Raw genomic sequence first — 24,611 nt, 5'->3', positions numbered from 1 at the left:
CTCAAAGGAATAAGTGTTGGTGAAAGAGTTGCACCGGAGTCAAAGTGTCATGTTTGTACGTCGTCAAGATGGTGGTGTGGCGACTGAGGATCCCTGGTGTTTTACCCTGACAGCAGATTCTCGTGAGTGTGTGATGTAGCTGAGAACATTTGCAGTTTGTCTGTACAGTCCACAGAGAGTGTGTCACACACCCTGCAGGAGAACAGAACTGATGTGCTCAGTCAGTGTTTGGTTATCTTCAGCAACTCTGGTGCTTTTTTTTCTCATGGTTTATTGTGATTTCATCTGCATTCCAGGAAGAATTTTTATTTGATTTTTTTTTTATTATCCAGAGGCTAAAATGAAGGCCCGAGCTTTGTCAGTAAAGGAGTGTGACTGGACATCAGAGGAGTGCCATCTAGTGGAGGATCTGCATGAAGATTCACAGAGTGAGATTATTTGTTTCCCAAATATCTTCAGATCAAAAAAAGTGAAGCCACTCTCAAGGGCTCAGTGGAGTCCCACGTATCAGGTTTACCGTACAGCCAGAGAACTTTTGCTGGAGGTGTTGGATAAAGAGGCTGTTCAGGGGCTGATGAGGAGAGCTGCTGATGGGAAGGCCGGAGCTCAGCGGCAGCCACACAGTCTGAGGGAGAGGAGCACTCATCTCTCAGAGGAAGAGTACAGTGAGGCCCTGGCGTGGTTCTCCGTTGCTTTACAAAGTGGTTTATCTGTGGGAGAGACCTGCAGCGTTGGTCCACAGCAAAAACTGGACAGGCAGCAGGGTGTTCTGAAGAGGAACGGCATGCAGACCAGCCTCCTGTCTTTAACCAGGCTGGAGGATGAGGACAAACTGGAGGTCCTGTCTTCTTTCTGCACCCATTTATTTAGGCGTTACCAGACCCTACACACACCTGGTGCCAAACTGGCTGTGAAGAAATACACACTTTCCTTTCAGGACGGTCCCTGCTGTCTATGTCTGGCCCTCCTCTGTGACCTGAGCACTGGGTTCATCTGTAACATGTGTCTGTACCACACAGAGCAGCTCCTAAAGCAGAGCAAAACATCTGTGGTGGAGCAGGTGGTCAAACATCTGGTGGGACCTTTCTGCAGCCAGAGACACTTGGTCCAGATAGACAGCTCTGCCTGCAAAGCCCTACCCACCCTCTCGGGATCAGGGTTTGATGTTTGCTTTGCTCCTGTTGTGAAAGACCAAACATCATCTCCATCTTTATCAGTCACACCACTTCAGGTTCACCAGAATTCTGATGACTCTGGGTCTGTTATTGCCCACCTGCAGGGCTGGAATGGACCTGCTCTGCTTCTACTCTCAGACCGTAAAGGGTCTGCAGTAGATGTGTTTTTGCCCGGACTTTGGGCGGTGCTACACGTGGTCTGCATCAACACGTATGTTCTCCACACTCTGCAGAGTCGAGGCTCGAGCCGGAGCGTTCAGCTGACTGAGTTCACCAGGATTCTGGTCTCTCAGCTGGCTGCAGAAAACAGCAGCATCGTCCCCGCCCTGCCTCGGCTAAACAGCTGTTCCTACCAGGAAATGAGTTTGCCTAATCGTTTTAAGCAAAGGTAAAAGAGGTTTGATTCATGCTGATTATAACTTTCAGGTTACTGGGTGATGTAAATCTCTTAAATGACATTAACAGTTTCAGCTTGCTTCAGACTATTGTCATGTTCTGAGGATATTTAGGACCCAAATATGCAGATACACAGATGACAAGAGGCAGAAGTAGATTCAAAGTAAAAATCCTTTTATTTGGAGGATAAAGAACAAAAAGTAATCCAAGGCAGCGAGCCAAAGTCCAATACGTCCTGGGGAACAGGAACACCCAAAGCTCTTCTTAGAGCACAAAAACCTGGAGACAAAGCTCAACCAAGAGCACGAAGACCTGAAGGCAAACGCTCACAACAGAGCACACGCAACACTGACAACATACAACAATGAACCGACACCAGACACAGACAAGACAGAGCTTATATACACAGGGAGAAGTGATTAGGGAAAATGGCGGCAGGTGTGTGGAGTGAGAGCTGGAGGCAAGACAGGTGAACCTAATAATCAAAATGGGCAAACAGAAACAGAGGAGGGCAAACTAAACCTAAAGGCTGCGGGAAGAATTAACACACACACACACACACACACCATCACACAGACACAAATGCACTAATATAAACAGGAATGGGGAATGGACACACACCCACACACAGCTGGGGACAAAGAGGCTGGAGCTGCAACTTGGGGCACAGAGGATAACTAAATGAACACTGGACCTGAGGGGTTGATAAAAAGGTCTGCAAACAGAAGACACCATATAGAGACGCAGACATGACACATGAGGGCGCTAGAGGACACAAAAGGAGCACCTGGAGAACAAATGGAGGACAAAAGGAGACACATGAGATGAGACGCCGACACAGACCATGACAACTATTTTATTCATTTTTGGGAATTAGTTTATTACTAATTAATTAAATTTAGTTTTTAGTTCCGAACATTATCTTTTACTGTAAAAACTTTGTTTTTTTAATGTTAGTGAGGTTCTACTAATCCTGCCACTCGATCCCGATTAACAACACAATGTGCAAAACCGCAAATTAAAAGTTTCTGTTTACTTTCTTTCTTTGCTGTTGCAGGTTGAATACAAACAGCTGTACTCGGGCAGTGGAAGATGTAAAAAACAGCTCTGGAGCAGAGTTACAGTCCAGATGGAACAAACCTGGAGTTTGTGGGTTAGACAACTCTGGCAACTCCTGCTACTTAAATGCTGTGTTACAGTGTCTCTGTTCTACTGTGCCTCTTGTGGAACATCTCCTTAACCAGGATGCACGTAAAGAGTTTGCAAAGTAACAGCATCTACGTTTTCCTCTGACTAAGACTGATGAGGAACCCCAGTGATCTGAACCTCCCTGTACATGCAGGTGTAGATGCAGGGTTGCAGAGGTTTTCGCCCGTCTCCTGGAGAAGATGTGGTTGGGCAGCAGCTCCATCTGTGCCCCTGCTGAAACCAGGTCTGTGCTGTGCTCCATCTTCCCCCAGTTCAACAACTTCTCACAGCAAGATGCCCAGGAACTGCTGCTCTATCTCCTCAATGCGCTCCATGATGACCTAAAAAAGGTGAGGCAACATCACACACCCGCACAATAATTTTTTAATCAAATCTGACTTTTTGTTGTTAAAACCTTTTGTAAAAAAAAAAAATGGGGGGGGGGGGGGGGGGGGGATTTAAAACAATCACTTTTATTTTCTCTTTGCCACAAACTAAAACAAAGATTCTGCTTGCTTGTGTTTATTAGGTAGCAAAGCGCCAGACACATTTCCTGAAACAACCAAGAAAAGAACCAAACAGAAACATTGACGCTGAGCCCACCATCGTCTCACACCTGTTTGAAGGCCAGCTAAGCTACACGACCATCTGCATGCACTGTGATCACCAGGCGCACAACACTCAAAGCTTCACCATTTTGTCTCTTCCACTGCCCAAAGACACCTCGAAGTGCTCCATTCAGGTAGCTTTGATCAGCCAATCACTCCAGGTGCTGCACAGCTCTTCCTATATCTTCATCCTGTCCTACTCGTGCAGGACTGCTTGTCTCTGTTTTTTGAGGAGACCCTGCTGACGGGGAGTGAGCAGATGCTCTGTTCAGAGTGTGGGCTGAGAAGGGAAACAACTGTCCTCACACGTTTAGAAAAACCTCCAGAGATCCTCCTGTTGCACCTGAAGAGGTGGGTAAAACATCATTTGTTTTCTTTTCATAAGCAAGTAACGTGGACCCTTATTTATAAGCACAACTTCTCACCACACAAATACCTCATCTGGAACAACAGAGATCCTTTAATTAAAAACAGATCACGTTTATTAGAGACTTGGGTGCAGAATGGGATCCTACTGGTGGCACAACTACAGATTCCTCCCTAATGTAGCTTTCCTGTCAGGAATTCCCAGTGGGGCTGAATCCCATACATTTAGGAACTCTAATGCAGTTTAGAAATTTTGATGATTTACCACCAACTCAATTTACACTGCCAGGTCCAACTGAATCAGCGGTGGAGAAAAATTTGCTTTTTACAAGAACTTGGTAGCAGCAACAAACAAATATGAAGTTTGTTTAAAAAAGCTATTGTTTTGCACCCATTTGTCACATGGCACTGGAATCGCCATGTTCTGGATATCAGCTAAAAGGCAGTGTGGATGATCCCCCATAAATATTTGCAGATTAATGAAGTAAATTCAATTTCATTTCAATGCATTTATTAAAAAAGCATCTTCTACCACCTTAGCAGAGGCCCAAGGTGCTGAACAGGACATAAAAACCAGAGTAGTAATAAAAACAACATACATAAAAGTAAATAAAAATCATTAAAAATTCAAATAAACTACTCAAAGCAATTAAAAACTGCGATACAAATGTTAAAAATATAAAAGTGTCGATGTTGGGGGAAAGCTAGCCGATAAAAGTGGAAACTGTGGTCCAGAAAACCATGTGTGAGTCACATTTAAGGGCTGCATCAATTTTCACCCCCAAGTTAGTGACCACAGTCTTCTCTGTTTGAGCCAGGGAAGCAAGATCAACCTCAGCACCTGCTCTAGCTCTTTCACCAGGAGGGACTCCCTATCTGAGACTTTCCCAGGCTGAAGTAGCCTCACCCATCGACACACAAAACCTCCAGTCATCCAGATGGGACCTCAGCCGTTGAAGGGCCACCCCTGTAATTCCCACCCAGTTCTGTAAATGATCCAACAGAACGTCCTGGTCCACCGTTTGGAAGGCAGCAGTCAAGTCCAGTATCAAAAAAAAAAAAAAAGTTAAAAAAATGCATCATTTAAAATTCTTCATGACAACCATGCAAAGCTCTACATGGTGAAATTTAAAAGAGATAGTGATGTTAACTGCAGTTTTTGTGGAGATCATCCAGCAGAAAGTGTTACTCATTTGTTTTGGTATACTGCTATTGGGAAGAAATGTAGTAGGTTTATTATTTAACATATTTTCAAGGATATCTCTTTAAGATTGTTTGTTTCCTTTAAAAAAAAAGAAAACAAGTATGATTAGTATTTTTGTAATGAACTTGTCTATTCTCTTGGCTAAATTCCATATTCATTAATGTAAATTTGCTAATAAGATGCCATATTTTCCTTAAAGATGTAGAAGTACATATAAATCAAATTTCACAATCCTCTAAAAAAAGGGTCTAAAATCGACTGATGTTTGTGGATCTTTGCATATATTTGTATAATTAAACATGAATGTTCACATAAATGTATTCAACTGTATACTTACACTTTATTAAATAAAAATAAAAAAACAATTTGTTCACAAAAATCTTCTCATGACATTCAGATCATTTGTTTTTACATGAGTTTAAAAGCCGTATGTTAGATCTGAAGTTGTAGTTTGTTTTTTCCCTTATTCACTCGTTCTTTAACTTGACATCAACTTTTAACAATTAGGTCAATACATGAGCTTTGCCTTAAACACACAACAGCAGAAATAAACTTGGTCTTAACCCTTATGCACCCACGGTGACACTGGTGTCACAGCCCATCATAAGTTTGACAACATCAAGTGACATCCTATCCATACATATATCAACAATTATTTTCTTTCTTTTATTTCATTTTTATTTGATGCAGTTTTTCCCGTTTTAAACGGTCTTGAGCTCTTAAGGGTTAAAATTATATTAGACAACAAAAAGCAGATATAAATGCATTTTGCAAGTGGGAGATTAATAAAATATGAACATATATTCAATGTCTAATTAACACAATATAATTTTACTTCAGACGTTACGTGATAGCCCTTTAATTTGATGTACTAAGTGCATAAAACATCACACTAAACTATTACTATAAAAATACAAGTAAGCATAATTTATAAGTCATGCATACTTTTTGTGCACAAACAAGAATTGTTTTGCGAATGATTACAACTGTACCTCAAAACACCACAGAGACAGGAGAGTAATAAACCTGATAAAAAGTTTTTCATCTCCTCTTTAGGTTTGGCCGTAAAGGGAAGAATCAGGTAAAACTCAGGACCAACGTTCTGTTCTCCATGAAGCTGGATCTCTCGGCTTTTCTCTCCTGCTCGGAGCAAAACGCATCTGCATACCACCTCTATGCTGTTGTAGTGAGTATATGTGGAGCTGTGGCTGGATTTTTGTTTGGGATTTGCAGTCAGATCATCAGATCAAGCTGTTTGGAGAAATTTAGAACTACTCTTACCTTATTGGAGTGTAAATTATGTCTTTTGGGATTTTACTCTTTTCAAGAACCACATGGGTCATCTGAACATGGGTCACTACACCGCTGTGTGCTACAATGGCCCAACCCAATCGTGGCACTGCTTTGACGACGCAGTTTTAAGAGAAGTAGAGGACACCCACATCCAATCTCCAGATGTCTACATGTTGCTCTACAGCCACAAGCCTTTCCAGAAACCAAAGATCCAAGGACTCTGAGCTCAGCTCAAAGGAAAAAACCCATCGCTCATTTAACGTGTTCTTCATTTTTTGCAGATTTAATCCAAACTTGTTAAAAAGGTTTTTTTGTACCTGCCAGAAATGTAATCAGAAGCCTGTGAACTTGAGCCAACATGAAATTTACAAAAATGCACATTCACAAAATGAATTTGTAGTAGTTTTAATAAATAGTCATGAGTTGTTTGAGGTTAATATATTCGTTATATTTGAAACAATTTTTGTAGAGCATTAGGAAATAAAACAAATGTACAAATAAAAAAGAAAAAGGATTATAATGTCATGCTAGGCAAGAGAAGTTGACCCAGGAAATGATCAGATCCTGCACCTTCGCATCTCTGGTCCGTTTAGAAGTCGTGTCTGTGAGTTAGCCTGGCAGGCATCGAGCGTCGACACAGAATCGCTCAGCAGAACAAAATGTCTTCATTTTTTCCAGCTCATTACACAAAAAATCCATCAGGTTGGAGGAAAATCAAAATAAGTGAATCTCAAACTTAACTTTTCCCAGTTTTTTTAATAGTGTTTGAGTTTGATATTTGAAAAAGTAACATCCACCTAACTGAGAATAAAGTTTAAAGGAGCAGGTAGACAACCAGCCCATGTCTGGTATCTGTTTAAAGCATTCTGAGAAGAAGATAAAGGTCTGCTGCTTAACAACCCGCTGTACAACCTAAAACTGACTGCATACTCTGTAAGAAGGATGTTAATAGGAACTAGCAAAAGTCTGAAATCTGTTAGAAAAAAAATCACTCACAGTTTCTCCCATTACTCTTATATCAGTCGTTACAGTTAAACCCTCAAAACAAATGTGATTCAGTTAAATTTATATAGTGATATCATGGCGGTTGCTACGGTTAAAAAAAAAGAGAGAGATTTGGTCACCAAACAGAATTCGCTGTTGTGTATTTACACCAAACGTTTGAATGTGCCACTTCAGCATTAAAAACGTGCATGTTCATGTGTAACAGCAGTACAAGGAAGCTGAAGATCAGTTCTGCTGTCTACGCTGCCTACTAGAGAAATGAGAGTGAAGATGATCTGAATCAGCCCTAAAGCACAGCTCTAGTAAGAAGGTCAGACTAACATGAGCATCTGTTTAGTCTCTGGTTGGTCAGTAATGTGCACAGACAGCATGTTTGAACAGCTAAAGGCTCCTCTAGTAGCTGAAGCAGTACACAGCGTGCCTCCGACGTTCTCCTGTCAGGATCTCAAAGCCACTGTCCTCTCTTGCACATATGTGACCACTTCACCCTCAACTATGTGCACCAGGCTCCTCAGAGCTATTTGAAAAGAAAATGGCCTCCAAGTTAGAGCATGACTACTCTAATGTAGTTTCCCCCTTGATGTCCTGCAGCAGCGTCACAGGGTGGAGTAAAACAGGATGTAGGCTGCAGAGGACTTGACCGAAGAGGAGGAGATTTCAAACACTTCGTGGTCATCAAACTTGTACCAGCGCTGTTTGTGGATGTTCTTACAGTATGCTGTGTAATGGCCACCATCTAAGCCTCCATAGTGATTCTGGTGGTGGGGGAAAACAGATGGTTTGCATTAAAGTTTCTAAATAAATGCACTGCATAGTTTTAGCTGACGTTTTGAGCATTGTGTTGTTCCTACTTACAGAAACTCCATAAAGGTTGTATCTCTTCAGGTTCTGCTTGGGTCCAATAACATACTGCATCAGGTCCAGACCATCTAGTGGGAAGTCAACAGAAGTCTGTAGCTTTTGTTTCCATCTACCTTCATAAGAGAACCTGAAGAAATAAACAAATAAAGAAAATACAAAGTTTACATTTTCAGTCTCAGAAATTTGAACTTTATTATGTTATTACTAGGGTTGGCATCGAGCATCGATTGGAACCGGGACCAAATGTTAGTTTTTCCCGGAATCGTTCAAAGTTTTTTTATTTCAATTCCTAGTTTCGATTCCTAGAATGTTGACCGGAAGAGGAATCCGCTTTTCAGAGCGGATCACACCAGCTGTCTGTGTGCAGCACTGAGTCGTCCCCCCCCTCCCCCCACCCGACGCGCAGCGGCCAAATATAAACAAACGCGTCTGCCGAACTTTTACTCCGTAATGTTACTTCTGCTGGACCTCACGGCTGCCTTTGACACGATAGATCATGAAGTGCTGCTTCACCATCTACATCATTATGTCGGGATTTCAGGGTTAGCCCTGAAATGGTTTAGATCATACCTGACAAATAGAAATGTGTGTAAAGATGGGAAGTTATTCCTCAGAGTACTCTGATCTAGCCTGTGGGGTATCACAGGGCTCGATATTGGGACCTCTGTTGTTTTCTGTTTACATTCTGCCATTAGGTGACATCTGTCGTGAGCTTGGAGTTCAATTCCACCTATATGCTGACAATTGTCAGCTGTACCTGCCTCTGAACACGTCAAGTGGTCTCTCTATTTCTATTCTTACTAACTGTTTGAGGGAGATCAAGACCTGAATGAGTGAAATTTTTCTGAGCCAAAATGATCACAAAACAGAGGCTATATTGTTTGCTCCAAGCAGACATTGTGATTATTCCCTAACTGACTGTGGGTCATTTAATGGCCATCTGACTGCATCGGTGACTAATCTTGGTGTTAAACTGGATAGCGCCCTTAGTTTTGATACCCACATCAATGGAGTGATCTCCACCTCCTTTTTCCACCTTTGTCAGTTGGCAAAGATCAAACCATTTTTGTCACGTCATGATCTTGAGACGGTAGTCCATGCTTTTATTACGGTGCGATTGGACTACTGCAACTCTGTTTTATTCGGTGTGAGCAAGGGCTCAGTAGCCAGGTTGCAAATGGTCCAGAATGCTGCGGCCAGACTTTTAGAGGGCAGGCGCAAGTATGACCACATAACTCCTGTCCTGGCTGCGCTTCATTGGCTACCCGTTGATGTAGGGATTCGTTTTAAACTACTCTTATTGGTTTTTAAAACATTAAAATGGTTTGGCCCCTCCTTACTTGGTGTCACTGCTTCAACCGTACACCCCTGCATGGTCACTCCGCTCGGAGAACCTCATGCTCCTCTCGGTCCCAAGAACGCGCCTAAAGACACGTGGTGATAGGGCCTTTGCTGTGGCAGGTCCTAAGCTTTGGAACGAGCCTCCTCTCAGCATAAGGGCCTTCACCTTTGTTGCGGTTTTTAAGGCAAGGCTAAAAACCTACTTTTATGATCTGTCTTTTAACCTTTCTAACTAGTTTTTATTATTTTACTTATAGTGATTTGTGCACTCACTGTATTTTATCTGTATCTTGTGATACAATGTTTTTATTTTCTGGACTTAATGTTTTATGTTTTTTACTTGATCAGTGTAGCGCCTTGGTGGCATCTTTTTACCTGTGACCCCTTCTTTCCACCGGAGCCGTCAGCAGCACGTTACTGCAGCAGCACGTCTTGCTCGCGTAAACTGCTGCTTGGCCCTTCCCACGAGACGCGAAGCAGCAGGGGAGCAGCTGTCACCGACAGAGCACGAAGTCACACGAGTGACTTCATCAGTAAACACAACAACAAGCAGGAGAAAACTACAACATGGCTCCAAAAGGTTTGTGTTTTATGTTCTGTCCGTTTTATAATCGCCAATACGGACCTGAAAAACAAAGGAGACCGCTAGCTAGGTGATAACTTCTCACGGGGCCGCACAGTTAGAAACTTTTTTTTAAAGTAAAGCAACCGGAAGGCAGTACGTTTCTTTATTCTGAAAATCTCGGGAGCTTCGCTCCGTTTCCGCATCCAATTTCCTGTCTTTCCTTCCCCAAAAATGTCGAACTTGACCCGTTTCAGAGGCGGCGCGCGTAGAAAATAGAATTGGCGTGTAAGGGCTGCGACATGCTGCTCCTGAGACGCGGCCGACTCACGCTGCCGACGGCTCCAGTGGAAAAGGTTCTGTTGACCACAACGGTTCCTATCAGCAGCTATGACGTGCTGCTGCAGTAACGTGCTGCTGACGGCTCTGGTGGAAAGAAAGGGTGAGGCGCAATTTACAAATAAAGTTGAGTTGAGAATGTAAACTTTAACTCCTGCAGCGTAGAGGAAACTTGTTAAAATACGTCAACACGGTGGATTTAATAGAAGCTTTAAAGAACAAACTCTGGACGGTGTGAGGTGAGTTTGTCTCACTGCAGAAATAAAAACACAAACGGAGCGTCAGCAGTCAGACGCAGCTGCTCACCAACACTCGTGTGTGTGTGTGTGTGTGTGTGTTTGTGTGTGTGCATGAGCATCAGAAGGCTGAACAGTAACATGTAGAATAATTAAAGTCATCATGCTAGAGAAGCTTCTATGTGGTGGACCACACCAGCTTCTGCCACAATAAATAATAATAATAATAATAAATCACACACAAAGTTGTGAACATTTCAATTGACTTTTTTGAACTATTTCTGTTGAGTTTTAATGTTTAAAATCTGTTAGATTGTTACTGACAGCAGCTACATTTAAGTTTCACTTCCTGTTCTGACTGAATGCTGCTGCAGCATGGAGGTGTAGTTCTCAGTCATCCTGGACATGATCATCCTGAGAGTTTTAGCTAAAAACAGCTGGATGTTTCTGGAGATGTTGGAGACATTTAGCTTCTCATTCCAGAGGCTTCTTCCACACTTTGGTTGTGGTCAGAAACAAACACACTGGTTGTGCTAAAGTCTTTTTCTTTTTTCTCCAAAACACGTTTTTGTCTAAATGAAGGTGATGCTATTATTCATAGAGTTAAAATTCATGTTGAAGTTAAGATTATTTTATCAAGTAGGACCTGTGGTTAGCTAGCTCATGTAAAGCATGTCATGTCTTGAAAGAATCGGAATCGGGAATCGATAGGAACCGGAATCGAAACGAGGAATTGGAATCAGAGTCGGAATCGTTCAAAATCAAACGATGCCCAACCCTAGGTATTACCCAACCAGTGAAAAGGATCCCCTCCATGTAAAATGCCAGCAGAGACTACAGACCGTTTCAGGTGCACCAGAAGGATGGGGGGAACCTTCCAGATCTCCAGTTTCTTGGTGGAATCTCTGTGAACTTTGCAGTGTCTGCAGAACACCTTGTTGTTGTCAGTGAGCTTCTCTTCTTTAGAGAATAACCTCAGACAATCCTGATAGGAAGCAACAACATTTACAAATCTAACACACAGCTAGGTTTATGCGCATGGCAAGACAGTCTAAAACTCAGCTACTCAGACATGCTAAGGTGTGTGTGTGTGTGTTTATTTGATTTCCTTCTATTAAAATCAAGCTGTGATTGAAGAAACTGAACGTATCTAACCCCTGACACGGGCCATTTTCCACGACTGACCTGCAGGGAGCACTTGCTGGTAGAGGCCAGAGGCAGCGACAGGTACATGAAGGTCTCAAACGTCCGTGACTTGCGATGGCAGGTCAGACACTGCACCGTGGATTTAAACTGCCCCTGGAACAGCGCTACAATAATGGATTCATTCAGCATCTTGTGTTTGCTCCAGGCCAGGTCAGCTGCAGTTTGGTCATCCAGGTGGTCATTTTCCTCCTCCTTGTACCGCTTCCTGTTGTCAGCCTGACAGCAGAAACAACAAGGACGACATGAGAACTTGTAATCCTTATTGGGCACAAAAGAAAATGTCAGCAGCTGGATTTAACTAAAGGACATTGTGCAGTGAATAATAGGTTTCAGCTAGGCCTGACCGACTCGTGAGCAGCTTCTTGTTTTCAGTAATCATGTGAGATGGTTGGTACTGAAACTCATCGGGCAGAAGTTTTGAAAACGACTGGTTCAGCGTGACCTGGCCACCAAAGTCCAGATCCTGACCCACTTATGAATATTTGGAATGTGATGGAGAACCATTTACACAGTTATCAAGCTATTATCTTCAGAAAAGAGAAAAAAGAAACTCTGGATAGTAACAGACGGCAAATGCATGCTGTAATCATAATGAAAGGTGTCACGTTTCAGGAGCATGCCAATTAATCAGTTTCATTATGTTGGGCATGAAAACATGGGAACCATTTTAGTTCTAACTAGTACCCCACCCACAAAAAATCATTTCCATGTACAAATACGTTACGAGACCTGGACTGGGCCAGCCTGACGGCAAACAAGTCTGAACATCACACAAAAGGAGAACAAGGTGAGATGGAGATTATTTGGTGTGAAACATACTTCACCAGCTGTTACAAGCTAATCAAATCTTCTCATTTAAAAAGATTAAACAGCTGAAAGCATACAATAACTCATTCCAGAGGAACACATTTGTCACAGTAGCTTCCTGACCTGTGAAACCGTAACTCAAGTCTTATTTCTTTTTAACAGAATAAAAATAAAATAATCTTATTCTGTCTTTTCACTGAATCATTTTGACTTTTCCAGTGTCCAAATGCACACAAAACCAGAAGGAAAAAATAAAAACATAAATCAGACGCAGGCAATGAGCATGTTTTGGGTCAACATGCAGAGGTTCTGACGGAGCATCAGACCAGACAGATGCAGACACAGCACTTTCACACTGCTGTAGGTGGACGAACAACACAGCTATTTACTTACGCTCTAATTTGCAATCAAAATGAAACCCAGTGGGGAAAAAAAAAACAGAAAAAAGAAAAACGATACAGAAAATGTTAAAAGGTAACTGTGCAGCATACTAGTGTAGTAGAATGTCATGATTCACACGAACTCAGTAGTTAAACAACTGTTAACGTTGAAGTATGAGATCCTTTTGTGGAGCATTTCATGCCTCTTCACACCAGGTGGAAACCAATAAATTAAATGTTTGTCCAAAAAAAAAAAAAAGATAAATTTTTATCCCTTCTGATACTTACAATCCAGGGAAAAAAATCCATCCAATCACTGTGAATGTCCCATCCTTAATGATTGGATCCTGACCATCCCTTCCCTCTATGTGCACAAATTGTGCACTCTCAGCTCAGCGCAGCTGAACAGGAAGTGAAGCCTTGTGTGATGGAGGAAATGTTCTGTTCTGTTAAAGTTTGCGTTTGCAAATTTGATTATACATCTTCTGTTTAGTCTGGTTCTGCTCTTGTGAATTTTTAGGTGACGGACTTGTTGTCTGTGAATGCAGCTGTTCTCTGTCAGCTGGCAGAGCTAGGCATGCGTGTGTGTGCGGAGTCAGAAAGAAGAAGACGGAGAGTCTGAGGAGGTTTGGGGTGTGTTCTGGAAGTTTTGACCTGTTGTTTGCAGGGTTTTCCCAGATTGTTGGCGGCACTGTGCTGCAGTGACTCTGAAGTCAAAAATAAACCCAGAAAGCTAAACACTGCTCTATTTTTTACAACAGAAATACCACACTATATTACTTTACTGTTTTATAGTTATGTGTGTGTGGTGCATTAGGAATTATAACAGGAAAGGTGGCAACAAAAAACTGAAAAGGTAAAACAAAATCATTGCGGGGACGCCTGAAAAGAGAGCCCAGACCTTTTGTCTACATTAAAAAGTAGTTTGCTCAAACTGCTTTTTCAGGAACTTACTCAACCTTCGACAAAGAGTGTGATTTTCTTAATGCCTTTCATCATAAGATTAAACCACACATGTGCTACCTTGTTCAGATCTTCATGGAGCCCATCCATGAGGAACAGCAGCAGCTCCTGAGAGTCCTGCTGGTCATAGCCTGCAAACTGATCATTGATTTTGCTGATGGTGCTCTTGAAGTCCCGTGGACTGATGCACTTGTACAGTCCGGCCCACAGGGCCTTCATGATCACACCAAACTCATCTGCAACCTCCCCTTTATGGCCCAGAATGTTGGACCTGGAAGAGAGAAGACACCGGGATGCTTACACAGCTTCCTCATGCCAGACGGGGAACCACTGAACTGATCTGAGACCTGACCTGTTAATGTCCTCAAGGTAGTAATTGTTGTTGAAGTATTCAGCCATCTTTGGAGTGTTGCAGAGACATTGTAAAATGGAGTTCATGTAACAGGTGTTGCCAAGGTTACGAAGGCCAGTTAGCAAAGCACCCAAACCTCCAAACGTAGGATTCAGGTTACGAATTTTAGCCGCAGTAGGCCACACGATCTCCGCTTTAGAATGAACCTTAGAGACAGAAGGTCTGGAGGAAAGAGAAGAAATAAAGGGTTATAGTTATAAAACTAATCAGTACTTGAGCACTGAAACAGAACTGACCAGCTGTGAATAATCTCAGGCTAACGGAAAACACTCCCATTGTGAGGAAATCAGTGTGCCTTACTTGGTTTCTCTGTTGATGTTGGGTATGACAGCAGCAGGAATCGGAGCTGTGACCTTCTTCTGGGCCTCCTCTCTCAAGTCCTGGCTGATGTCTGGGGAGGAGTAAGAGCGTTTGAGATTGGACTGTTCTCGATCTTGTTCGTGGTTGGTGTCGACCTCCGCGGGAGGCTGTGGCTTTGGCTTGACCGTTGGCGGTGTCGAGGGTGGCGTCTGAGGAACGGTGACCTCAGGGGGGTAAAGGTGGACCCGGTTGGTTGGTGAGTGATAGTATCTGTAGGTACCAGTCACGGTGTCAAGAAACTATTGAAAGAGAAAGTTCCTGAGTCAATTCATATGCAGATTTAAATCTCGCTGCACCAATTCACCCATATCTGAGCTTTAAATATGTGGCACCTTCATCCAACCGACTGGAAGCCCTGGAACACTCCTACCCATTTCCTCACTCCTCGTTCTGGTCAGAGGCTCCCTCTGTGGAGCAAGCACACACTATCTTTACTGACAAAAGATCTAAAACAGCTCAACAATTGAAACGACAGGCTCCTGGCTGGGTGGATCGATGGAGAATGTAAAAGTGGGTTCCACAGACACACAGGTTGTATGTGGAACACAAACTCGTAGCTGTGTTCTAGCGATAACACAAAGAACTCACCTTTATTTCACTAACAATGTGGTTGGGAAGCGGTGAATCCAGAGACATGCTCTTTGAAGGCGTGTCGGAGTTTGTTTCTTTTCCTCGTCTCTCCCTCTCATCCCAAACCTTGTTCTCTTTATCTTCCTTTTCTTCAGCTTTCTGCCTTTCAAGTTTCTTCTTCTCCTGTTTCTTTTCTTCATCGTCCTTCTTCCTCTTTTCACTTTCCTCCCTCTCAAGCCTCTCTCTCATCTCCTTCTGCTCCCTTTCTCGCCTCTCCTCCTCTAAGCGGCGCTCCTGGTTGCGTTTTTCCTGCTCCTGTTTGGCCTTCTCCATCACTGCCACCGCCTCGGTGTGGATTTGTTTCTGTTCATCTTTAGACAGAGCAGCGTTGGGGGTAAAGGCCGGTTTTACAGCGCGGTCGGGGACAACCGGACCATTCTGAGTGGGATCTTTTGCAGGTTTGTTCTGACCGGACTTAGTTTGATCTGACACCGGGACAGATGGTTTTTTGGTACGGTCAAACTGCAACAGAAGAACAGAATAAAACACAACAGGAGTCATATTTGCACACATCTGGACATGCAAGTCTATTCTGGAGATCAAAAAGATCTCAGGGTAGGTGAAATACCTGTGGGAACGCTCTGGCTGCTGCAGGTGACTGGTGTAAGGCAGAATCCTTACTTTGGTCTAGCCCTGAATTTGTAGAGCCTGTGATGGAGACATCAGCTGTGTCTGGAAACCTGTCAGCAACCACGGATGTTTTGGACATTGGAGGCTCAGCAGGAGTGACCCCGTTCACCAGCACAGGAGCTGATGGTTCTGGAGGCTCAGGTGAAACTTCAGGCTCAGGTTGAACTGGAGTCGGAAGCTTTGGCTCCTCTAAGGATGGGTAGCTAAAGTTTACTGTTCAAAACATCACAGAAAATAAATGGGTACACGGTAAACACTAAATAGTGCAGTAATGATATTTTTAAATGCTTCATTCCTGTTTTGTTCAGATGAGCTAGTTTAGAAATGCCACTCAGGTTAACAGGAATTCAGTTTACTGATTAAAACAGTTGAAAAGTACTTTTCCTTATAAAGGTTTTCCTTTAAAATAAAGCAGAACTTCGTTCATTTCTTTAATAACTAAACTTATCAGTAAAGCGTTCAAGATGAATGATTCTAAGTGTTGGTTCATCTGTTTGCTTATTTTCATCCTGTGGTCTCAAACACCAAGTTGGATACTTGACACTGTAAACCACTGAGATGAAAATTCAGCTTTAGACTAATCAGTGTTTCCTCTACATAGGCGTGGCACCACATCTACGACCCCACCACCACGGAAGACGCAGGGTAGCGAAACGTTCAGCCCCTCCCAGCTAGAAGAACTGGGGAAACACTGAAACTAATAATCCCTCTCACAGATCATTTGATTTGATGAATTTGGTTAAATATGTTTAAATCACCTTAATCACAGCTCAGAACCAGTTAAATAAAATCTGCTGCATCCATCGCTGGTGATACTCACACTGAGGGAGGTTGTTGGAAACGGTCTGTCTCGGGGGTCGAACTTTAGCGTTGGTTGTGTACATGGGGTAAAACAGCAGCCAGTTCTCATAGCCCCCCTCCAGCACCAGCGGCTCACTACGCAGTAAGGTGACACTGTCCCACTGTGAAATGTTTGGCATCACAGTTATTAATATTAATCACCTTCCTTTACTCTCACACTTGGTGGCAACACGCCCTTACACACCTTAAAGAGGGCATCTTTTAAACTCTGTAAGGTGGTGCCAAGCTTGAGGTCAGAGACTGAACTAAACCAGTCGAGCAGGATTACGTAGTCTACAAATCCCCGCCGCCTCCAATGATCCGTGGACCCTTCGGGCATTTTTGCCTCAATCAGATTCACAGTGATTCTGTAAAATGATCACGTACGAGTTTAGGATGTTGAACGGAAACGACACGAAGCCGACACGAGTCCTTTGCTCACCCTGGAGTAATGGCTTCCTCAGGCACACTAATGCAGGTCTGGCCCGGGACCTGGATGTGAGACTCCTCATAGTCTCTGTGGCAGCGGGCGTCCATGACAGTTACTGAGATCGTCTGGTCCTTCATCATGCTGAAAAGTTTCTCAGCTGTGATCCCACCTGCTGGCTGTGCAGCTAACACACATGGTCACTAAATTAATTCTAAGACTTCAGTAAAACAAACAAACTAAACTTTAAAGCTTTCAGTTTGTTTCCAAAAGCTCACAGAGAAGCCACACATCTGAGGCCTCTTTGTGTAACTTAGTTTACCTTTTGTGATGACACTCTTCAGTTCATTCTGCTCTCCTTTAACCTAAAACACACGTGCAACATTTACATTACTGGATTTTATTTTACTGAAATAAATTAGAATGCAGTACTAATAAACTCTGAACATTTGAGCAGATCCCAGAGCAGCAAGTTCAATTTTTTTGCTTCTTAAAACCTTTTTGCAGTCCTTCTTGTTTATGGATGAAGGTTTTGGAGATTCACGGCCACCATCTTTCTTTGTCACTTGCTCCCGTTTCTTTTTCTCCTCCAATTTCTCCTTCTCCTCTAGTTTTTTTCTAACCTCGACTTCCTCATACCTGTATAAATACCAAGATTAGTTAATTCCAAAGAAGAATAACATTCAACTTTAAACAAGCAAATACTCTAACCTAAGTTTAAGGCTTTCAGACAGCTTTTCAGCTTCTTCAATGGCTTTCTTAAAACTGGTTGGTCCAAGCATAGTTATGTAATACTCCTAAAGATATCAGGAGAGAAAAGAGTTACTCAAAAAACAATAAAAGCGTCTACATAGCTAGCATGACCCATTTCCATGACAAACCTACAAAGAATTAGAATCATTAATCATACCGGTTGCTGCTTGAAGTCTGGTCTTTTCTTGATGATGTCATATACCGTTAAATACTTCATGTACAACACATAAGCTTTCTCCTCATCCCTGTCCAGACGACACTCCTCTGCCGCCTTGAAGAGTTTGCATGCACTCTGAACATAGCTGCAACACAGATGAAAAGAACGCCATCACCATGTGACCATAACCTCAGATGCTTCCTATTGTATCTCTGTCGATTTATTTCATTTGTTGGCCTAAATCCTGAAAGTGTCCTATGAAAGGCCCAAAATGCACACGTGCGACTTTATGATGACCTCAATTGTGAGCACATCAGCTGTGGATTGATCTTGACACATGATACTCACTCATAAACTTTTGCACAGTCCACAGCAGGGGTAAATCACTACTGATTTAGATGAGTGATTGGTAGCACTCTACGTTCTCCGTTTCAATTCTTCTACTTTACAACAGTTGGGAGAAAAAAAGCCGAAATAGTGTTTTCTTTAGTTTTTTAAAGAGACAATGTGATAAATATACAGTTGGGGGGAAAAAAAGCCGAAATAGTGTTTTCTTTAGTTCTGAATGTGATAAATATATAGCTTAATCAAACCCTAAATCTCTTGCAAGAACATGAATAAATAGACCCCGTTTGTATGACACAGATCATATCAAATCAACCTTTATTTATAAAGCACCTTCCAGGCATGAAACATGCCACCAAAGTGCTGTACAATAAAAACAAAACAGATAAAAACCAGCAGGGACACTTAAAACCAACAATATAAACATAACAGGGTAAGAGCATGTAAAAATATCAGCAACAGCTTGGTATAATGCACGGCTAACAATAGAAAACACAACAGAAATGGTTACCTTCTGGTGCTCGACTTGTCTGGCTTTATTTCAGCTTTTTTGTTGAGGTCACCTAGAGATGTAGACAAATACAACTCTTTGACCCCGGTAGATACTGCAGGCATCTTGGCAGATGTGTTCTGAGTTCACAAACTGGTGACCAGTCCATCAGTCAGTGCCTTGCACAAGCTCTGGACATCTCTACAAAACAAAACAAACAAACCAAAAGACTCAACTTTTGTGTGACATTAGATGAATCTCAAGCCCCAAATCAGCATTAGCTTACATTTAAGCTCCTGTTGATAAGCAAATTTGACAGCCAATTTATCTTGCACTAGCTAGAATATGCATAGTCGTTATTTATAAAGAAACACTTCACCTGTTCAAAATCAACATTGCAGATAATTGAAATATTATTCTCTCTAAAACGAATTATGTCAGAGATTGTTGATTTTAAACCGATGTTTCTCTAAAATAATCTCAGTTGTGGCGACTTTCAAATATAATTTTCTATATAAAAATGATATTACTTTGTATATCCTAAACGTTAATTATATCATAAAAGAGTTTGCATTAGACAAGCAGGTGTAAGACTACTGAGTGCTAGGTAGGAGTGTGGCTAGGCCTGTCAGAGTTATGAACGCAAGTTTAATGTATAAAGACCGTGTGACGTTCAGAATAGCCCAATAAAAACACGTTAGAATGAAATAAACAATGAGAAGTTGATTTTAAACCAAACGCTACCGTTATCGTCGGCGCCGTAGAAAGCTGAAGTTAGCGTGTAGCTGTGGTTAGCTGGCTAACTAGTCTAAATTGGCAAAACTAAGTTGTTTTCTGGCTAAACTTAACCACAAACATCTTCCTTAAATAGATTATTAATGAACAGTCCGTGGAAAACTGAACATAAAATTTACAATGTGGACCATATACCACACAGTCGTTTAAAATAAACACAGTTAAAGGAACAAACGTGAACTTGGTGTTGTTGTTATCCTAGTTAGCTCCGCAGCTACGTTAGCATGTTGCGTTATGAGATGGGAGTAGTTTTACTAGCTGTACTTAAAGCTACGACATTTCCCCACACTTTATGTATATATTTCGGAAGCAAAACAATCGGGTGTATGTGGCATTTGCTTAAAAATAATAAATAAGCAATAACATTACCTTATTCTTATCCAATGTTTACTTTAGCTACTTTTTAACAGCTGATTTTTTCTACTTCCTTATTTTGCCTTCTTCGTCTGTGGTAATTGCTCGCGTTAACAAAACCGGCCCAGAGATTCATTACCGCCACCAGCTGGAGAATGAATACCACAGAGAAGGAAAAACTGTGATTTGGGGTGGTGGAGTAATCAGACATGAATGGGGATAATAGGATTTCGATAAGAAGATCAGCTAGAAGTGTATCTTCGTTCATTCATTTATTTTGATAGTAGACTCTGCTCTGCTGAGGTCATTGGCTGTGTGGAACAGACGATGAGTCTGGTAGGCCAAGCTAACATTTGCTATCTTTTGCAAAAATCTTGCGATATCAGTCAGGTTCTGACGGGCAATTCTGAAGAACATTAAATTTGGAATCAAATAACAACATTAGTATACAATCTCTGAAGATGTTAATTTAGAATCGGTGAAGAAGCAGTGATTTATCCCTTTTTTATCAATATAAATATGATTACACACACACACACACACACACACACACACACACACACACACACACACACACACACACACACACACACACACACACACACACACACACACACACACACACACAAACTATTAATAACTAAATCAAGTTGGGTCTTTCGACACACTTCATCAAGATTTTTTCATAACTACTTAAATTAAAAAGACTTCTAAGGTCAAACAGTATAATAACAAATAAGCAAGTTACCGGGGTAGTTAGTTTTTAATTCGCCTGACAAGAGCGAGCTGGAACTATAGGGAAACATTTGAGAAAATAACATTTTACCCTCCTCATCTCAATGAAGTGGTGAAAATTCCTAATCTTGGTTTCTGTCCACTTGGAAATAATAATACAATGTAGGAGAACTTGATGAGGAAGAGGAAACCAATAGTTACTTAGTAAAAATACTTCCTGCTAATTCTTTCTAAAATAAAATGCTGTGACATTTTGGAGTTAGCAACAGGAGAACTCATTCCAGCAGTTTATTTAGCTAAAACTAAATTAAAACCTTATTTACGTCAATGTGAAACACAATGGTTGTGTGGAGAAAATATTAGCTACAGAACTTCTAACTCAGTTTTTAATGGACTTTTATCACTGAGGGGGACTTTAATGCACTCCAGTGGCAATAACATGGAACTACAGCCAGGCTGTGGTAAACAGTTTAGAAGAGAACATTTTAGCCTACTTCTCTAAAAGATACACCCCTTCAGTGAGATGTATGTAAGTATGTATGTATGTATGTATGTATGTACAGGTACTTCTCAAAAAATTAGCATATTGTGATAAAGTTCATTATTTTCCCGTAATGTACTGATAAACATTAGACTTTCATATATATTAGATTCATTACAAACAACTGAAGTAGTTCAAGCCTTTTATTGTTTCTAATATTGATGATTTTGGCATACAGCTCATGAAAACCCAAAATTCCTATCTCAAAAAATTAACATATCATGAAAAGGTTCTCTATACGAGCTATTAACCTAATAATCTAAATCAACTAATTAACTCTAAACACCTGCAAAAGATTCCTGAGGCTTTTAAAAACTTCCAACCTGGTTCATTACTCATAACCGCAATCATGGGTAAGACTGCCGACCTGACTGCTGTCCAGAAGGTGAAGCAAGAGGGTAAGACACAGAAGGAAATTTCTGAATGAATAGGCTGTTCCCAGAGTGCTGTATCAAGGCACCTCAGTAGACAACAGACTTGAAGGAGTTCCCAGAGGTGTTTAGCACTTGTTGCCCCCTTTGTAAATGGTCATGGTCATGAAAATAAAGAAAACATTTTGAATGAGAAGGTGTGCCCAAACCTTTAACCTGTACTGTATCTATAAAATATATCTATTCCCTCTGTCTTTGCATAACCTCATCTCACCTCATTTATGATCACATGTAGTTCATACTCTAATAATATTGAGTTTGTGTCTACCACCAAAAAGCTACCAGTCTAATGGAATATGTCTAAGCTACTGATGGTTATTCATCCTGATTCTCAGGCTGGTTATATATAACACCATGTGTCTTATCTGATATGAATCTTGGCGGTCATGTTCTCCCTCTTTCAATTATGTTTGACGTATTTGTTTGAACATATCAAGTGTGTATAAAAGCTTTCTTTGTGATGAGCCAATGTCACTTTTATTTTATCAGCTTATTTGCATAAAACACCCAGAAAAACGTTGAAAGTAGAGCACTTTTTTCTTTGATGTCACAGAGCAGTGGTCAAGTTTGAAATAGCACAATTTTGATCAAATCTGCTTTCATCAGTATTGGACTCCCAGACATAAAGCCACATAAAAGGGTGGAGGGACAATAGCCTCAGTGTGCTCTGGTTCATATCACATGACCTTTATTTGTGAGTCCACACAAATGCCACGACCAGTGTCACACACTACGAGTGTCCTGACCTCAGCGGGATCTTTTTGTGTGAGATCTGTTCAGATCCCAGTTATTTGTTGTGTTTTCAGCTGTTCTGACAACCAGATTGCACTAGAATGTGTAATGATATGACTTGCTGATAAAATTCAGAGAATAAAGTCAAATGTTGACTTCATTTGTCACCTGATGACTTGCAGGTACTTTACCAAAACACTTTGTTTGAAGTGATAAGTAAATTAAACCTCAATGATTTATGAGCACAGAACATAATGATTAAAGTTGCACTTTTCCTAAAGATTAATGGAAATATGCTGAGAAAATATAGTCAAAAACACTCTCCTGAAACCTTTTAGTTGTAAAGAATTGTTCAGCGTTCGCATGGTTCCATTAATACAACACTGATAGGAGAGGGATCGTATAACAAGGTCAGTAAACAGCACAGTCCAGGTGCTGCTCAAGTCTTTGTCCCAGGTTAAAGGCAATAACAAGTTGTGACATTGATGGGTTTATCTTCACAATAACTCTACCTTTTAATGTGTTTATCTTTTACTCAATATGATGAGGATGAGGAGATGCAGAGATGATGTAAATTTGGTAAGAGGCTATGACAGGACCACAGGAAGATGAGCATGGATGTGATGTCCTTACAGGCATGTCTCGTCTTTCTGGGGATTTGTCCCCATAACCTCAGGAACAATAGAATGCACTAGGATACAAGACTGCCATCAAGTGACTGGGACTATGATTGTTACATCAGTTCGTTTTTCCTCCGAAACATCTGGCGACCGGGCTGCAGTTCACACCCTGGTTCTGAAAATAGGCCATACAAATATGAGCAGAGCAGTCTGTCTTTGCATCGTTCAGCAAGTTTGTCTTCAGCCTCAGTTGCAGGCGTGTGTCTAAAATCTGGAGCAACAGTAGGTCTTCCAGACAAAACTTCAAATAGAGAAATGCCTTCTGCTGTTATGTACAAATGTAGTGAATTTAAACAAATTCTTCCCTGTTTCAGTCGTCACTTTTCTGGGTTTATTTCTAATGGTTTGATTAACTTGTTCAGTAAAACCGTCATTTCATCCATAATCTTACAGTTGGTGCATAATCTTTAACCACAACGAAGAGTGCATTTTTTTATGCTTTCTTTACCATTTCATCAGCCTGTTGAGTTTCCGAAGGTGATCTCATCTCACCTCTGGCATTTACAAACTACAAACCTCCTATTTAATAGTTTATGCAAATATAATTTATGTATATCACTGATGCTGGTTTTGGATCCGCAGGGTCCAGTCCGTTGCTGGTTGCAGTCCAGGAGAACCCCCGGTCCGGCCCTTATATCCCCAGGGGAAGGATGTACGGAGAAAACACTCAAATCTTATAGCTTTTACCTTGATAAGTAAATAAGATGGAAAAAAGACAATCAGTAGCTTTAAATTGAAGTTGATTTCTATAGAAAAACAGGAAAATGATACAGGAAACAAATCTGGCCTCTCTGAATTCTAGTCAAAGAGTAACTGAGCCTTGGCTGACAATCTTAAATAGTTGTGGATCGGCACGTGGAAATGTGTCAAGATTGCTGTGTGTCACGAATCTTATCCTGAACGAACAAGATGCGATAATCGTGGTGTCACTGTATCTAGTCTAATTGGGTAAGAACAAACACTCCAGCGTACTTTTGTCACGTTGAGAGGAGGGTTTGGACCCAAAATGCAGAAACCAGGATGACACGAGGCAGGAGTAGATGTAAAGAAAAAATCCTTTTACTTGTAGGATGATTCTAAAAAAACATAAATCCAAAGGGCAGGAAGCCAAAGTCCAAAATCCCAGGGACTGATCAGGAGATCAAAAAATACAAAAACAGAAGCTCAAAAACTGAGCACGGACACAGGCAAAACTCTGGGGAGGACAGACCAACATAAACACAAAACAACGCTGACAAACAACAATGGACCAACAAGAACAATGAGACAAGGAGAGGCTTTATACACCGGGGCTGGAGTGATAGGAGACGAGGAGCAGGTGTGTGGAGAACTGGCACAGGTGAAATCACTAATGAGGAGAGGAGCAGAG

At 41.5% G+C, this 24,611-nt stretch overlaps 2 protein-coding genes across 3 annotated transcripts; one reads left to right on the top strand and one right to left on the bottom strand.

Moving 5' to 3' along the window:
• The first annotated feature begins 221 nt into the window (after window positions 1-221).
• LOC129153182 (uncharacterized) lies at window positions 222-6,560 on the top strand. Its single transcript, XM_070554432.1, has 7 exons — window positions 222-1,563; window positions 2,629-2,838; window positions 2,914-3,109; window positions 3,289-3,501; window positions 3,576-3,718; window positions 5,994-6,123; window positions 6,266-6,560. The coding sequence occupies exons 1-7, from the start codon at window positions 341-343 to the stop codon at window positions 6,452-6,454; spliced, it is 2,304 nt and encodes a 767-aa protein (XP_070410533.1). The 5' UTR covers window positions 222-340; the 3' UTR covers window positions 6,455-6,560.
• Window positions 6,561-7,717: 1,157 nt separating this feature from the next.
• On the bottom strand, window positions 7,718-20,244 carry usp8 (ubiquitin specific peptidase 8). 2 transcript variants are annotated; one of them, XM_015953537.3, is made up of 19 exons: window positions 20,139-20,244; window positions 18,996-19,175; window positions 18,140-18,284; window positions 17,941-18,026; window positions 17,727-17,868; window positions 17,552-17,594; window positions 17,245-17,416; window positions 17,008-17,170; window positions 16,783-16,924; window positions 15,901-16,175; window positions 15,291-15,794; window positions 15,035-15,109; window positions 14,643-14,941; window positions 14,283-14,504; window positions 13,991-14,201; window positions 11,760-11,996; window positions 11,417-11,559; window positions 8,091-8,223; window positions 7,718-7,990 (listed from the first exon to the last, which is right to left on the bottom strand). In XM_015953537.3, the coding sequence occupies exons 2-19, from the start codon at window positions 19,097-19,099 to the stop codon at window positions 7,832-7,834; spliced, it is 3,255 nt and encodes a 1,084-aa protein (XP_015809023.1). In that variant the 5' UTR covers window positions 19,100-19,175; window positions 20,139-20,244; the 3' UTR covers window positions 7,718-7,831. The 2 variants fall into 2 exon arrangements, with proteins under 2 accessions (XP_015809023.1, XP_015809024.1); XM_015953538.3 differs by lacking the exon at window positions 20,139-20,244 and adding an exon at window positions 19,719-19,851.
• Between the last annotated feature and the right edge of the window lie 4,367 nt (window positions 20,245-24,611).

This window comes from Nothobranchius furzeri, chromosome 9, assembly GCF_043380555.1.
Source record: "Nothobranchius furzeri strain GRZ-AD chromosome 9, NfurGRZ-RIMD1, whole genome shotgun sequence".
NCBI classification, from domain to species: domain Eukaryota; kingdom Metazoa; phylum Chordata; class Actinopteri; order Cyprinodontiformes; family Nothobranchiidae; genus Nothobranchius; species Nothobranchius furzeri.
This window is presented reverse-complemented; position numbering and strand designations above follow the sequence as displayed.

Coding starts and splice junctions, on each gene's coding strand:
- LOC129153182 (XM_070554432.1), top strand. CDS start 341: ATGAAGGCCCGAGCTTTGTCAGTAAAGGAGTGTGACTGGACATCAGAG. Junction 2,839..2,913: donor GCACGTAAAGAGTTTGCAAA/GTAACAGCATCT, acceptor CTGTACATGCAG/GTGTAGATGCAGGGTTGCAG. Junction 3,502..3,575: donor CCTCGAAGTGCTCCATTCAG/GTAGCTTTGATC, acceptor CTACTCGTGCAG/GACTGCTTGTCTCTGTTTTT.
- usp8 (XM_015953537.3), bottom strand. CDS start 19,099: ATGCCTGCAGTATCTACCGGGGTCAAAGAGTTGTATTTGTCTACATCT. Junction 16,925..17,007: donor TAAAAGATGCCCTCTTTAAG/GTGTGTAAGGGC, acceptor AACATTTCACAG/TGGGACAGTGTCACCTTACT. Junction 8,224..11,416: donor CTTCTGGTGCACCTGAAACG/GTCTGTAGTCTC, acceptor TTATTTCTTCAG/GTTCTCTTATGAAGGTAGAT.